This window comes from Cetorhinus maximus, chromosome 10 (assembly GCF_964194155.1).
Source record: "Cetorhinus maximus chromosome 10, sCetMax3.hap1.1, whole genome shotgun sequence".
In the NCBI taxonomy this organism is placed as follows: Eukaryota; Metazoa; Chordata; class Chondrichthyes; order Lamniformes; family Cetorhinidae; genus Cetorhinus; species Cetorhinus maximus.
This window is the reverse complement of record NC_135888.1, coordinates 127,084,918-127,101,817: the sequence shown is the minus strand read 5'-3', so window position 1 is coordinate 127,101,817 and position 16,900 is coordinate 127,084,918. Positions and strand designations below refer to the sequence as shown.

Here is a 16,900-nt window from a genome sequence, read left to right as displayed (position 1 = left end):
CTGACATCACTAACAAACTTTTGCCCACTGACTTTAAGCCTCACCTGCAAAGAGGCCTAGTTATTGCTACCAAATCTTCACTTCAAGAGGTTATTGTGAAAGTGAAGTAGCTCTTCATCATCTAATGGGGGATCTTCCCCTCACTTTTACATTTCAATCTTTCTCCATTGCAGTCTTTTTTTTAATCTCTTCAATGCTTAGTTGCTGCACCTCAGAACTTTCCTTTTCACCAAGCACCCAGATCCATGGGCTTAAAATCTTTCCATACCCTCCCTATTTTGCAATTAGCCTCACTTGACTCATTCTTTCTCAGAAGCTCAAAGGTTATGGAACTCCAAACCACCCCCGGTCTTTTAATCCTCAGACAGCCTTCAGCAATTTAAAAGCTCAGAGGTGGGATAACTTTCAACATCATTGAAAGAAGAAAGAGAGGGACTGGGAATGGGGTGAAAAACTGGTGGTAGGCTTCCCATCGACTTCAATGGAAAGAGAAGTCGACCGTTGTGTATAAGACCTAATTAATCAGCCTCCACCAACACCAACTTGTATTTAAATAGCACCTTTAACATAGTAAAACATTGTAATGCACTTCATAGGACTTCTTTCAAACAAAATTTGACACCAAGCCACATAAGGAGACATTAGAACAAGTGACCAAAAGCTTGGTCAGAGAGACGGGTTTTAAGGATCGTCTTAAAGGAGGAAAGAGCAGTGAAGAGGTTTAAGGAGGGAATTTCAGAGCTCAAGGCCTGAGCAGCTGAAAGCTCAGCTGCCGATGGTGGACCAGCAGAAATTGGGGATGTGCAAAAGGTCAGAATCTGAGGAACATAGAGATCTTGGGAGGTTGTGGGGCACAAGGACGTTACAGGAATGGAGAGGGGCATGTAGGGATTTGAAAACCACAATGAGAGTTTTAAAATTGATGTGTTGCTGCACTGGGAGCCAATGTATCACCCTCACTGAAGTTATCCCCCATTGGTGTAACAATTCCCTACTACTTGATGCACTTTACCTGCCTTTCAGTCCTGCTGGTATCCTGGACTTAGCACCTTGCCCCTTATTTACTCAAATGAAAAAATAACTCTTCCCATTAACCCTTTGTGCTGTGAACTGTTTTATTGTGGGGGAAGGAGGTGAGAGGAAAAAAATACATAGAATTACAAAGATTAAACAGAATCTACAGCGCAGAAACAGTCCATTAGACCTTACATGAGCCTCCAGCCACCATAATTCATGTAACTCTATCAGCACATTCTTCTAGTCCTTTCTTCTTCATGTTTTTATCTCGCTTTCCCTTAAATAAGTTTATGTTATTCTCCTTTACCAGCATCACAGTATAAAAGACTTATGAAGCAGTTTGTGAAGCAAAGAGTTAAGCTTCCTACAGGAAGCTTTGCATTTAATTGCCAGTTGCACAGTTCAGCAAAGTTACCATCCTAGTTTTTTTTTCTCTCTCGGAAGTTGAATGCAACCACTTGAAAAAGTCCATGTGCCGGTTCACCTTCTGCAGAAATGGGACTCTTGTTGCCTTTGCTGCTCGTTGACCCTGCAGTTTGCTAGGATACTGATAAAATCGGACTGCTACAAGTCCAACTAGTCAACCTGTCCTTTTTTTTATTAAACCTGTGCCTTTCTCTGTCCACATTTCCCTGTCCATATAAAGGAACCAAAGGACTCTGTGCAGTTGTATTTGCTGCGTGGCAATCTTTTAACTAAGGTCTTACTCATGGACTAAGTGGTTTTCTTTGATTTCCATTTTCCACCGTCTTTTCCAGAAGAGCTACAGCTCCACGATTTCAGCAGCCTTTATATTGCTAACTTATTCAGTCATCAGCAGCCTGTTTGGTTGTAGAAAAGGAAAATATGTACAGCTCTCTCCTGATGTCCTTATGCCTTCTGACACGGGTCAGTGTACCGCGATCATGTGTTTAACCCTTGGCTTCCCAAAGTGCTTCATAAGTGTTTTCACAGTGGTGCTGGTTGAGGAGAAGAGCATAGATTATTCTTTTCCCCCTCACCCTTCCCAGCCAAGCATTGTTGAGGCCAACTAAAGCAAACAAGCTGTTGCTATAATCAACTTAAAATCACCTACCCCGACAAACAGTCAAGACCTTCAGAAGAGAGTTTTTTTTGGAAATTAAGGTTCAATATCCATCCAGCAACACAAGCTGTCATTGTATTCCGCTGCTGTGATGTACAGGAATGCTATTAATGTCCATGCCGAGGCTAACGTAAATAAACATCCCGTATTGAAGGTACCTGGATTCCATCTGCCTGCAGCCTAATTTTGACCACATCAGAAAATGCCCTGAAGCTCGCAATAGGACCACAAAGCACCCACGGTTAATGACACGGTCAGAAATCCTGCTGCAAGCATGTTGCCTCATTTCCTTGTTGTCGGTATGGTTTATATTAAAAATAGTTTCCCTTTTATCTTTCTTGAGAATGGACGTCGACCCTGCGCCGCATCCTTGGAAAGGGAAACTCGAGTGGAAGTACTCAGGAGTGCTGTCTTTCCCCAAGAATGAACATTCTCCCAACTGAAATGAGCGAGTGTGGCGGCAGATGGCCCCTGGGTAATTGGCTCTTAGCGGCTTTCTGGTTGAGGGGAAGACATATTTTCCTCTCATACTACTGAGCTCGTGATTCAAGTCATGCAGGGTGGAGTGTGGAGTGATTGTTAGTTGCGTTTGAAGTTAAGAGGTGTCTTTTCGGTGCACAAAAGAGATTGACTAGAATGGTTCCGTGGTGAAGGGATTAAGGTTACATGGAGAGAGACTAAAGAAGCTGAGGTTGTTCCTCTCGGAGCAGAGAAGCTGAAGAGGAGATTTGATAGAGGTGTTTTGATTGAGTAAATAAGGATACATTGTTTCTAACGGCTGAAGGATCAATAACTAGGGGCCACAGATTTAAGACGACCGGCAAAGAAACCAGAGGAATGAGGACATGAGAAATAACTGGTTTAATCAACGTTGGTTAGAATTTGAAATGCATTGCCTAATAGAGTGATGGAAACAGATTCAATAGTAATTTTCAAAAGAATATTGAAAAAGTATTTGCAGGAGAAAGAATTGCAGGAGTCTGGGGAAAGAGCAGGAGAGTGGGGCTAACTGGATTGTTCTTTGAAAGAGTCTGTGCAGACTCGATGGGCTGAATAGCCTCCTTCAGTGCTGTAGCATTCTATGATTCTATTATTCTCCTCCTCCCCACACCCCCAACCCTGGTGATTTCTTTAAGACAAATTTCACCAGTTCCTTCTGAATGAATTCTTCTCAGAAAGGCTTTGTTAGGATTGCTTGGTTTAGCGCATTGTCTTCTCTTTCCAAGTCAACCAATTCTCCCAGAAAATTTAAGGGTAACCAGGAAATACGGCCTAACAGTCAAGTAAGTAGAGCAGCACACAGAGTGACATAAAATAACAAGGAAATTTAAGGCTTGATGAGCTTAGGCCACTTAAATCTCATAAGCCTGGTAGCTTTGGTGTGGGGAGGTGGGTGGGTGTTGGGGGGAGTTGCTTAGTGAACTCAACGATGGGGTAAGCTTACTATCCCCGAGGAGAGAGCATTAATGGTGACTGTGGACACGTCACAATGGCAGAAGGAGAGGAGATGGAAAAAAAAACCTGAATGGAGGTGGCAGAAAGTCAGATCCATTGAAACAAGTGGGGCAAAAGGTCTGTAGCAATTGGTGTCCAATGATCAGAAAATGACTACATGTCAGCTGTATTCAGCAGGCTCTTGAGTTTTGTGTTCCCTCCTTTAAGGTTTTTAACTCCTAAGTTCTATTTTTGCATGATTTTTGCTGGAGTTGATGATAATGTGCAAGATAACACCTACGATGTAGTTTGCCATATGGGCTATAAACTGACTCCAATTTGATAATTTTTCTCATTGCATGTGTGTGCGCATCAGTGCCTGGAGCTTCTTATACCCAACATGTTTGATCCTTTTTTTAAAGTCATTTTGCATCTTGTTATCTTTGTGCTGAATTGATACTGCAGCAATGGAGGGTTTTTATTGAAAAGGCAAACAGCAATTGCTGGAGTCTGGAAATAACAGCAGAAAATGCACGTCGAGCAGCCAGCATCTGAGAGAGAACTTTAGGTTAGCGTATTGGGTAGCACCTGTCAGACGGTCAGCTCAAAGGATCCCCTTTAAAGGACTGACCTAAAGTATAAAGGGAGAAGGTCAAGGTGACGAGCTGACATCTATTTTCGCAGCGAGGTAGGGCCTGACTTTAACTCACTGGAAGCTCATAGAGTTAAAATCAGGCCCATTGTGTCAGTCGCATTGTGCAGCTTTCCTTCTGTTGTAAGGCCATGACTAATTCATATCTTGTGGCTTGCCTTTGTATAACAACAACTTGCATTTATATAGTGCCTTTAATGTCACATACCCCAAGGGGCCTCACAGAAGTATAATGATGCATATTAACATGGATTCAAAGAAGAAATCATGAGGATGTGCCCTGCGACAGTGGGGACTTACAAACTAGCCCACCCAAGTCTCATAATTTGGCCTTCAAAGTCTAAGCCACTTGGTCTTATTGAAGCCTAGCTTTCTTATCCACTGGCTTGTCTCTTTTGGGTTTTGTAGGTCTAAATATCTGGCACGGGCCTATTTTGAGTTTGTCTCATTGGCGGTTGAATCCTGAATCAAAAATGATTCCTTCTGATCTGTAACTTTTCTCCTTATCCCTCTTGGTTCCCTTGGATACGTCCTAGTTTATCCTCAGCAGCGTCATTAAGAGGCTTTCCGGTTTGACCGCACAAGTTCTGACAAAGACTCCTAGCGACAAATTAACTTACAAGGTTCTGATGCTGCCTTTTTCAGTGCTTTTCTAGGAGTTTCCATTTTTGATATTGTGTACCGCTAATTTTTAATCAAAAAGGGTTCCTTGTTCATGTGGAGGGTAAATGCCAACATGAACTGGTTGGGCTGAACCCCCTCTTTCTGTGTTGTAACTTTTGTGTATTCTGTGTAGAATCCTGCATTTTTTATTTGAAGTGCTGTGATATGTGAAAACCTTCAGGAAATTGTTCCCAGCAACTGTTGGTGTAAAACGCACTGAGTAAATGATATGTAACTGTGACCTTCCTTTGAAGTGGGGCTTTGCACTGAAATCATGCATTGTGCATCATGACAGTTGTTCATTGCCGAGTCAGTACTAATAGTTACCTTTACGATGGGCTTGTCCAACAGTTGGGATGAATGGACGTTTTTTTTTACTTGCTGCTGTCAAGGGATGTTTACTGCAATGTTTTTTCAGCACTCAGAAAGTTACTTCTTTGTGGAATGCTTCTTGTTAAATGTAGAGTTTCTTTGTGTAATGTCTAGAGCTCTGTTATCCCACCAATGTTCACTGCCTGTCCTGTTGGCTGCTCAATGCCAGAGTTTGCTACATCAGTTGTCTGTTTCATTTCATTGTTCCATGTTTTTTTCTCAAAATGCAACATTTTAGAAATCTTTGTCATGTTTACAATGTCTGACCTCAACATGCCTCAAAGCATCAGAAAAGCGTTCTAAATACCCATTGAATTTATTTTTAAAAGGCCTAATGTTGAATTCAACAAAGCCTACGTGGGCAGTGATAAGTTTCAGGTGACATTATGCAGTACTTTCAGATCCATATAGTGCAGATTATAGCAAATATTAATAGACTTAGCATTACTTAGTGAAGGGTAAGAAGATCAGGACTTTTCTTTTGCAAAGGGAGCCTTGGGTTGGGAATGTGAGGGTGGATAAGGTTAGGACATGTGGAGCATGTCATTTCTCTGGACACTGATATGAATCATAAGAAGCAGGGATCTCTATTTGGTTATACTGCCCATAAAACTGAACTGAACCAAGCACTAGCCAAAGGCCAACCATCCTTCCTTACTATGGCTTAGCTTGTCAAACTTCCAAATGTTCACTCAGTCTGTCTGAATGCGTGCCAAATGTCAATGTGTCATTTAGTGGCAAGGACCATTTTTGCGGAACCAGTATTTAGAGCCTCAGTAAACGAGGTCTTATAATTCAGTGAGTCGATGTTCTAGTTCCAAATTCACAGGCCTGTAATTAAAAACTTATTATCGTTAGACTAAAATTCCTAGGGTACGGGTGAGAATAGTCGATTTGGGTTTACACTTCTGAACACAATCCAGTGAGACCTGATAGTGTGCAACATAGTCATTTCATGACAGCTTTGGTTATGGTCACATTCAATACCTGGACTTCCACATGAAGAATAGAGATGTGTAAAGTACCTGCAGTTTCCTTCGGAACCATCTCCAGCAGGGACTCAATGCCGTAAAAAGAGAGTTTAAAAAAAAAAATTAATGAAGCAAAAAGAATAATTTGGAATGATGCCAAACCGTAAACCACTAAAGCATTGCTGCCATAGCTGTGAATGATGGAGGTTTATCCTCCTCTCTACCAAACTCTCGAGCCTAACTGTGCTGCTGTGTGGGTGTGAGGTGTGGAAGCCAGACACCTCCTCGATTCACGAGCTGATCGGACCGTTGCTGAGCCATTATTGCATGTTTCTGCAGCGTCCCGCAAAGCCAGGACCGAACCCTGCAAAGGGCACCCCCGCACTCAGTTTCTCAGCCATGGGGGATGCACCAGGTGAAGTCAAGGGAGATGGAGTTGCGAAGGGGGTGAGGGGGGAAAACAGTAAGGTACAGACCTACATTTAACAAGAGGAAGAAAATTAACCAGTAAAAAGCACTGTAGGACAGTTGACCTCTGAAAGGGAAGGATAGGGCGGTGAAACATGTGACCCTCCATCGGAGGGAGAGTCGAACAAAAATTGAGGGCCTTTTAAGGTTTGAGATACAAAGGCAGGAGTTTGAGCTGCACCCTCTCAGTCATTTGCTGAGCCATGCTGTCATCTGTTGTTTTATACGTGTTGCATATGGTGATGTTGATTGTGCAGCTTCAGTCTCTGTAACTGCTGGGTTATGTTGCATCAGCTGCATGTGCTTAATTTAAAAGTGATTGTTTCAAATCAAGATTTCCATAGCTTCAGCTGCACTCATTTAACATGAAAGCAGCCTCTCGAAACAGTCGCTTGGCAACGTATTTACAAATCTGTTTGCAATTCTATGTACCAGATGAGTGACGTTCCAGCAGGAGGAGCTACGGTATTTCCTGACTTTGGCGCTGCCATATACCCAAAAAAGGTAACTATTTACACCAAGCTTTGCATTGCCAATTAATTGTTTGTTTTCTGCGCTCGATTAAGTGTGAAGTGAGTGGATAAGTTGTGTCCTGTCAAATCTATGGGACATCTGCCTCGTTACAATCATTCATTCTTCCTTCGTTAGCAATAGTGGAAATTTTTCTCAGCGTTCATGGTAGGCCCAAGCCTGTCACTAAATTAGTTCATCAAAAATGTCCATCTCCTGATAAATCTCACCCTTCAAACCTGGGTCCCTGCCTATACCTAAGGGTAGAGAGACCGTGATCTGTAATATTAGTATGACTTCAGACCCATTCACTGCCAAAATTATAAGCTCATGCGGAGATCTGGAAGAAAAAGAGCAGGAATGACAGATCTTTTAAGTTTCGTGTTTTTCCTACTTTTAGGATTAAATCTAAAAAGTGAGTAATTGAGCATTTTGCAGAGAAGCCGCTAGATAGCCAGTTATGATTCAGGGGATGGAATTTGATCTGAACCATTAAGTAGTGGGAACACAACCCTTTTAACACCAAGGGCAGTGGAAATCTGCAACTTGCAACCCCACCCACAAAACGAAAGACTGAATGCTTTGACGAGTGAAATTTTCAAGATTGGCATCAATACAATTTTCTAAGATAAAGGGATATGGTACGAAAGAGGGTAAATGGAATTGAGGCACAGATCAGCTTTATCTTGCTTCATTGGAGAACAGCTCCAGAAGCTGAATGTCCTTCTCTTGTCCCTATGACTATGTTTGAAACCAGCTTATAGATGTAAAGTATGGCTTTTAGCAGATTATGTTGTCTACTGCCCGTTCCACAGAAAACTCGCAATCCCATTGGCTGGACTGGGTTTGAATCCAAACCCCAAATAAAGTTCTAAACTCATGCTGCTGCAGCCTATATTTTGGTGGAAATGTTCTGTCGACTCTATTACCTGGGTTAGATTTCAATCCAGTTCTTAGCAATGTCAAATGAGTTCTCTAACACTACCAAGGCACAAGTCAGGACTGTGATGGAATGCTCTCCACTTGCTTGGATGAGTACAGCTCCAACAGCACTCAAGAAGCTCGACACGGTCCAAGGCAAAGCAGCCCACTTGATCGGCACCCAATCCCCACCAGCTTAAACAATCACTTCCTCCACCGATGCACAGTGGCAGCAATTTGTACCATCTACAAGATGCACTGCAGCAACTCACCAAGGCTGCTTCGACAGCACCTCAAACCTGCACCCTTTACCACCTGAAAGGACAAGGCTAGCAGATGCATGGTAACACCACCACCTGCAAATTCCCCTCCAAGCCACACACCATCCTGACATGGAACTATAACGCCATTCCTCCAGTATTGCTGGATCAAAACCTGTGGATGTACCAGTACCAGATGGACTGCAGTGGCTCAAGAGGGAAGCTCACCACCATCTTCTCAAAGGCAATTAGGAAGGGGCATCAAATGCTGGCTTTGACAGAGACACCTAAGTCCCATGAAAAAAAAGTGCAGCCTTCACTTGATTGAAGGTTGTGCGACTTTGGAACTCTCTGCCTCAGAAGGTGGTGGAGGCGGGGCCAGTGAATATTTTTAAGGGAGAGGCAGATAGATTCTTGTTAGGCGAGGGAATCAAAGGTTATCGGGGGTAGATGGGAATGTGGTATTCGAAACAAAAGATCAGCCATGATCTTAATGAATGGCAGAGCAGGCACGAGGGGCCGAATGGCCTACTTCTGCTCCTATTTCGTATGTGACACATTATAATTTTAAGGACGCAATTTAAACATGGTTTTGTTATTTTCAGGGCACGGCAGTCTTTTGGTATAACCTCTTTAAAAGTGGAGAAGGTGATTATAGAACACGGCATGCAGCCTGCCCGGTATTAGTAGGAAGTAAATGGGGTAAGTGCTTACACTATGGGCAGGATTTTGAGTGGGCGCGGCAGGCGGACTTGGGAGCAGCCGGGAAACAGTCTGCCACTGGCGATCGGCCCCCGACAGTGATTTCACGTTGGCTGGCCAATTCATGAACATCCAGCATGAAAGGCGCGCTGAGAAGCTCAGCGCTGCCAGAGCGGAGGGGTGGGAGGAGGGTGAATGCTGAAGTCTGCGAAGGCGCGTGGGGAGCGCGCACTGAAAGCTCCCTGAAGGCAGGGTGCTGAACAATTTTAAAATGAAGAATAAAGGTTTTTAAAACCTGAAAAGAATGTCCCGACATGGGATTCACCCACAATTACATAAGCAGAATAAAGATTCTGCCCAAAAATGTATATTTATTTTTTATTTAATTGTGGAAATCTCATCCCACCCGTGGATGAGGTGTGCTGAAAAATCAAAAGGCCGCCTGGCCGATTCGCCCGCCCGCCAACCGCAAGGTTGGACGGGCAGCGAAAAATAGGCTTAAATTAATTGACTAAGAGCCTAAATAGGCCTCTTAATTGCCGGCGGGATCGCTGCCGACTCTTGCGTGCGCCCGCCGACTGAAATATCGCGCGAGTGCACGATGACCTCGGGATGCTCGCCCGCGTTTTCACGTGCTATTTTACGCCCGATTGGGTCAGGCGCGCCCCCGCCTGTGGGGTGTAAAACCCTGCCCCATGTCCTGCTGTTGATAGCCATGTGCTTGTTTGTTTATTGTGGTTTGCGTGTGAAGTGAATGAAGAACAAGGGCTGTTTCTATTTACATCTCAGGTTCTGTCAGAATGTGGCACATATTTTTGTGGAAAAGATCTCTTTTTAAAAGTTTTTATTTAAGTTTTATTGATGTCTCTATCCAGGTGAGACACACCTGTGTTCAGTAATGGAGTATTTTCTTCTCCGTTTTTGGCACTCAGTGGCAATATCAAACACTCCCAAGTCAAACATAGGAAAGTCCAAATGCAGAATAAAGCTCCCCATATACTCAACACCAACAATGTACCTTAGCTTAAGAGCTTATATCTGACTCCATCAACTCATCCTTCATTTTCATTTCTCTCACCAATTATCCATGTGACCTCTCTGAATGAAACAGACACTCTCTTGACTGCTTATCAGCACTTCTCTATTAGGAGCACCATACCCGTTTGAACTGTCCAACTTCGTCTTTAGCTGAGCTTGGCAGCTGATTTATTTTTTATTCAGTCATGGAATATGAGCGTCACTGGCTAGGCCGACATTTATTGTCCATCCCTAATTGCCCTTGAGAAGATGGTGGTGAGCCACCTTCTTGAACCACCGCAGTCCCTGTGGGTACACCCACAGTGCGGTCATGCCCTTGATTTTAATCCTACCCTAACAGGTGAAAAGCTAATGTGCCCCATACAAACAATTCATTCTCAGGATGTCAACATTTATTGCCCATCCCTAGTTTGAACACACTGAGCACCTTGTTAGACAATTTCTAGGGCAGTTAAGAGTCAAAAATAGACGCGAGCAGGGAAATCTGTTTCCTTTCCTAAAAGACATTAATAAACTATTTGGGGTTTTGCAATAATGTAACAGCTTCATGTTGACTTTTACAGATGCGAGCTTTTAATTTCAGATTTATTTATTTACCTTTTAAACTGAACTTGATTTCTCAATTCGCCAGGGTGAGATTTGATCTCGCGCTCTGCAAATTATTAGTCCAGTAACATAACCACTACACCACCATAACCATATCCTTACATTCCTTCAAGGATCCCTCAGGTGACTAGAGTTAACTTTGCAAAGAGGCTGCTTCATCACTTACCTAAACCAGTGTATTTATTGGGTAAAGGGAGTGTTCAGTGATAAATGGGTTGCATCCAAAACAGACCTCATTGCCTTGTAGTGAGAAAACAAGAGCATGATAGATTAATTAATATCCATGTTAAGGCTGGATGGTAAAACTAACCCATTGACATCCAAGTTTCACAAATGGATAAGGAACAAAATCGCCAGGAATCCTGGTTTCCAGTCACTCGCTCGCTATCTCGGGAAACAGCTTTCTCCTTCATTTGTAAACTGTGGAAGCAGTGGCTGAATACGTTACTCAAAAATAATGGTGGAAAACAGCATGGAAGGAAGAAAATGTGAAAGAGTCATGATTAATGCATTTTCATTTTTTGGAAGGGATTTATGAAGACGGATTATAAATGACAATTCTTATACTAGGTGATTGTGATGTGTTGCAGATCTTTAGCCTCTCATTAACTATTGCTTTGTTTCATTTCCAGTTTCCAACAAATGGATACATGAGAGAGGACAAGAGTTCAAGAGACCGTGTGGATTGACAGAGGTGGATTGATTTTATGGGCCACCATGCTGTTATCCCTCTTTATACCCTTCTGTTCTTTTATCAGGACAAGCAAACAGTCAGGATTTGATTCCTCCCCTTCAAATGCCAATCACCTCATGCATTCCTGTTTGATCAGATCATTGCTGTTATTTTCATTCCATTTGATGTTTTTTTCTCCCCCCTGCCCCACCACCTCCAGGCCCTCCCAAAAACTCGATGAGAAAAAGCCCTTCTTGTATTGTCAGTTGGTTGGTCATCCCCTACAAGAAGCTAAGTCAATCTAAATGGCAACGAATAAAGTATTTGAGCAGAGTACTCATGCAATGCTCTCTGGGAGAAGACAGCAATATCCTTTCACTCTAGAGAAAGAAGTGGGTGAAAATATCAGAGCATTCATTCATCCTCTGTCCTACTCGCTTACAAATTGGAATAGAGGAAAAATGTGCAGTTTGGACCCATCATTCCTCCACATGGATACCGCTCCATGCTTCTCCCATTCTTCACACCCCTCAGCCGCAACGCACTTGGGCAATCTCTGCCTTTTGAGATGTTCAAAACCTTGTTGAAACACCCCAGTTAAGGAGAACATTCATGTGAAATCTGATTGTCCATTCTGACTTTACTTACCTATTTACCTGAGGAGGATTTCACACGGTCATTTTGACTGCTTATATTCGCTTTGAGGGGCTCTTCAACAGACTTCCATTCCTTTGTCAGCGTCTGATTGTCATATTCAAATCATCTTTTTTCTAAATTGCAGATGTTAAGTTCTGCCTTTAAGTACCAAATTGACCCAAATCCCTTCTAAGTTGCAGTGAGACAAATGTGCGAACGGAGAGTGTCCAACCGATTCAGGTTTTTTTTTGTAGTGACAATCTTAATTGTTTCCCTGAGAAACTCCAATGCAATGAAGATGAGCCCTGGTTCAGAGGTTAATATGTAGCAGCCTAAGGAAGAGGGCCCACTGCCACCTTCCCGGGACAACTAGGTGGAATAGGCAAAAGGTGCAGCTTTGTCAGCGTTACCCACATCCAGAGAACAAATGAAAATACAAAGAACTGGGCCCTGTTGTAAATGTTAACCTGGATAATTTGGTGGAAAAGCATCAGTGGCTCCAACTTGATCAATATTTTTGAGCAAGTTCGTCACAGGTTCATGCTGGGAAAAGGATGCAACTTTGTGCAAAGTGTTTTCCTGCGAAGTTCCTTCTTTCCTTGGTACTTGACCTGGGGGCAAGGATATTTCGGATGGCAGGGTTTTCTGTCACGCCATGCCCACTGACACTCCCTGCCCTGCGGCCATTTCACGCTCCAGTGAGTGTGAATTAGCTGCGGGCGGGACTTCCACCCCTCACTCGGGGGGGAAAAGCTCTCTGGTCCCTGCAGCGACAGAAGCTGCAATGGACAAGAAGCGGAAGTTGATGAAGTCGATGGAGCCGAAGCCCCAGGAGTAACACAGATAGGTGCATTTTCGCGATCTCAGAACAGGGAGCGTTAGGAAAGCCTGGGGAGTGGGGAGGGAGGTGGGGGGTGGGGGGGGGGGTTTGGATTGTGGGAGGGTGGGGTGTCAGGGGGGAGAGGCCGGGGGGTGGGGGGAGCGGTGGGAGGTCCAGCGGCCACCAGACCTTAAGGGGAGAGGTGAGGGGTGGTGGGGCCTGAAGTTAGTAGGGGGCTCCTGATGGAGGCACCCCACCCCCCCCACCACCCTCAACTTCCCACCCGAGGCATAATACTGATCTTTTTTGGGCTTCCCCCACACCTGAGAAATCCTCCCGCCAGCTGAAAGATTGAAGCTGGGCAGACAACGGCCCTTAGGCAGTCAATAATTGGCCACTTAAGGGCCTCAACTGGGGCAAAGGCGGGCGGCCCATTCCAGGCCTCGCCCGCCCCAGCATAAAATTGCTGAGAGGTCAGGGCGGGTGGGAACCCAGCGGGAAGCCCATCCGTGCCAATTCACGCTACCTCCCCCCACCCCATCAAAAATCTGCTGGCAGGGAGAGCGTGAAATTCAGGCTCTAGAAACAAAATCTCACAGAGGCCCCGCCCCTGCTCGCCGAACAGAAGATTCTGCCCTATCAGAACAAGACATGGAAGTTAAATTTCTAAGTGTTTGGTAATGAAAGCCAGGCCATTTCTTTTATTGTTCTGACCTCTGTAGAATCAAGACCACCAGCAGTTAAAGTATCCCACATTGTTCGAGCAATACAATTTTAACTGCTCCTGCCAGGCAGGGAAAAAGCAACAGGGGTCAGCCACCAGTTTTGTATCTTGCCTGATTTGACCTTTCCATTGGCTTCATTGATACAGAGAGTAAGTGTTAAAGGGCGCCACTCGAGCTGGGGAAAATGGGAAGTGGGTGTTCCACATGGATCAACACGGGAATCATTGTTGTTCACTTTTTACATCAACCATTTGGACTCAAGGATGAGAAGTACAACTTCAAAATTTGCAGGTGACTGCAGGGTTGGGTTGTCTTTCACTGTGCGGGGAGACAGAAAGCAGGAAACTATAGGCCAGTTAGCCTAACATCTGTCATAGGGAAAATGTTAGAAGCTATTATTAAAGATGTTATTACAGGACACCTAGAAAAATTCAAGGCAATTAGGCAGAATCAACGTGTTTTTGTAAAAGGGAAATCATGTTTAATCAATCTATTGGAGTTCTTTTAAGGAGTCACGTGTTCTGTGGACAAAGGGGAACCGGTGGATGTACTGTACTATGATTTCCAGAAGGCATTTGATAAAGTACCACATCAAAGGTTATTACAGAAAGTAAAGCTCATGGTGTAGGTGGTAACATATTGGCATGGATAGAAGATTGATTAGCTAACAGGAGGCAGAGAGTTGGCATAAATGGGTCTTTTTCTGTTTGACAGGATGTGCCACAGGGATCAGTGCTGGGGCCTCAACTTTTAACAATTTATATAAACGACTTAGATGAAGGGATTGAAGGGATGGTTGCTAAATTTGCTGACAACACATAGATAGGTAGGAAAGTAAATTGTGAAGAGGACATAAGGAGACTACAAAGTGACATAGATAGTTTAATTGAGTGGGCAAAGATCTGGCAAATGGAGCATAATGTGAGCAAATGTGAAATTGTTCATTTTGGCAGGGAGAATAAAATAGAAGTTTATTATCTAAACAGTGAGAGATTGCAGAGCCCTGAGAGTCAGAGGGATCTGGGTGTCCTAGTGCCTGAATCTCATAAGATTAGTATGAGGGTACAGCAGATAATTAGGAAAGCTAGGGATCACTGTTTAAAAATAAGAGGTCGCTCATTTAAGACAGAGATGATGAGAAATTTTTTCTCTCAGAGCTTTGAGAGTCTTTGGAACTCTCTTCCTCAAAAGGCAGTGGAAGCAGGATCTGAATATTTTTAAGGCAGAGCTAGATAGATTCTTAATTATCAAGGGGGTGACAGGTTATCAGGGGGTGGGAGGGGGATTAGGCAGGAATATGGGGTTGAGGTTACTTTCAAATCAGCCATAACCTTATTGAATGGCAGCGGAGCAGGGTCAACGGGCCGAGTGGCCTGCTCCTGTTCCTGATTCATATGTTCGTATGTACCTACCAGCCTCACAGCAGGCCCCAGGGGACAGAGGGACACTTCATGTTTGGATAGTCTTTAGCCCAAGAGCACCCCCTTCCCTTCACCCGAGACCCCCCCCCCACCAAAAACCATTTACCTAACTTTGAGTACGCACAGCCTCATCGATACATCCTCGTCCTCCAGCTGCAGTCCCAGCAGTGGCCACTACTAGGGTCATTCACCCCTCCCGCCACCGCCCCCCCCCCCTTCCCCCCACCTTCTCTCTCCTCAACCTTTGGCCTCAGGGTCAGAACCCCCGATGCCTACTTAAAATTCAGCCCATTAATAAATTTGCAGAATGGGCGTGCCATTGGCAAATAAATTTCAGTACAGATAAATGTGAGGCATTATATCCTGGTAGGAAGAATTAAGAAGATTTCAGGCATCTTGGGAAAAGAGTCCAAATGAGGGAGAGAAGCAAAGGGATCTACGAGTACAAATACACAGATTACTACGTGTAGTGATGTGGGTGAATAAAGCCATTAAGAACAGCAAACAAAATACCAGAGTTCATTTCTACAGGGATAACATTGAGAAGCGGTGAATCAAATGAGGTCCTGATGATAAATTTCATTTAAGCCTCCACATCAACCATTTCCAGACATCCTGGCCCCTACAACCAAAGAGTGATTAGAGTGTGGGACTCATCACCACAAGGAATAATTGAGGTAAATAGCATACATGCGTTTAAGGGGAAGCTAGTTAAGCGCATGAGGGAGAAAGCAATAGAAGAATACGCTGAAAGGCAAGATGAAGAGAGGTAGCAAGAGGCTCTTGTGGAGCATAAATGCTGTGCAGCCCAATTGGCAGACTGGCCTGTTTCTTTCTCTTTTTATTTTTTCATGGGATGTGAGCATCACTGACAAGATCAGCATTATTGATCGTCCCTTGACAAGGTGGTGATGAGAATCCTCAATTCTGTGCTGTAAATTCTATGTAGTTCACTCTCTGCCCTGAAGGGATGATTAAAATGACCACAATAGCTTTCACTTTTACAGAAGATGAACAAAATGCTGAAAACAAAATGGATTTCTGCTGTTGTGGATTCTTCAGAAGCATTCTGGTGATTCCTTCAGTTAAGAAGGGCTTTGCTGAGACACAATTTAAGGCCTTAAGCCCTTAAACGTTTACTAACTCAGACATCTCCCTGCACTCTGGTATATTAAACTTCACTTGGTGAAGGGCACGATGCTTAGGCACCGCATGGTATCAAAGTTATAAATTCTCTTTTGTTCCTCTTGTGTAACTGAACCGGAATCTGTAGAAACCAATAGCTATAATGTGGCCGATAATTTCTATCCTCCAAAAGCTGCATAATTCATCTTGATCCTTTTACAAGCCTGAAACCAACCTCAATTGCTTCTCTAAGTCTTCCTGTCATCTGTTGGGGCAATCGAGCAGATTGTGTTGGAAACCCAAAGAAGCACAAAATTGCCTGTGTAATTCTTTCTAAGCTGCTTTAACCAGTTTCACTCCAAAGATCAGGGAGGGGAAAGATTTTATTTTCCTACCTGAATATTAAATTTGGTTGGGTCGTTGCAATTGCAGAATATTATTGATGTTTGATTTCATTTGCCTTTTTACCTCTGGCGTATTCGTTGCATATATTTTCTTTAAATACAGAGTGGTTTTATTAACTTTTTAAAAAAAAAAAAAATATCTTAATGTTATTAAATTTGTTTTAGTATTTTTTTGTATGGAGCACAAACGGCTCAAACTGATTGGAGGAAGTCGTGGTCCAACTGTTTACTGTGTTTCTGTGTTAGGATGAATGAATAAAATAAGAAAATCAGGTCAATACTTGTCTCTGGACTTTTCTGTTGAACTTTAAAATGTACTTCAACCCTGCAACTGATGACATGATCCAAATGCTGTCTTGTTGATGTTATACTCCAGATAGCCAGTTGGTGAAAGAAGA

The 16,900-nt window shown here is 43.5% G+C and overlaps 1 protein-coding gene across 6 annotated transcripts in view; it reads left to right on the top strand.

Annotated features, from left to right (window-relative positions):
* Positions 1 to 12,899, top strand: part of p4ha2 (procollagen-proline, 2-oxoglutarate 4-dioxygenase (proline 4-hydroxylase), alpha polypeptide 2) — a 111,769-nt gene extending 98,870 nt beyond the window's left edge. For all 6 annotated transcript variants that reach the window (XM_078551108.1, XM_078551110.1, XM_078551109.1 and 3 more), the window contains 3 exons: positions 7,097 to 7,165; positions 8,958 to 9,054; positions 11,331 to 12,899. In XM_078551108.1, coding sequence (XP_078407234.1) covers positions 7,097 to 7,165; positions 8,958 to 9,054; positions 11,331 to 11,401 — 237 coding nt within the window. In that variant the 3' untranslated portion in view covers positions 11,402 to 12,899. The remainder of the gene's footprint in view (positions 1 to 7,096; positions 7,166 to 8,957; positions 9,055 to 11,330) is intronic.
* Positions 12,900 to 16,900: the final 4,001 nt, after the last annotated feature.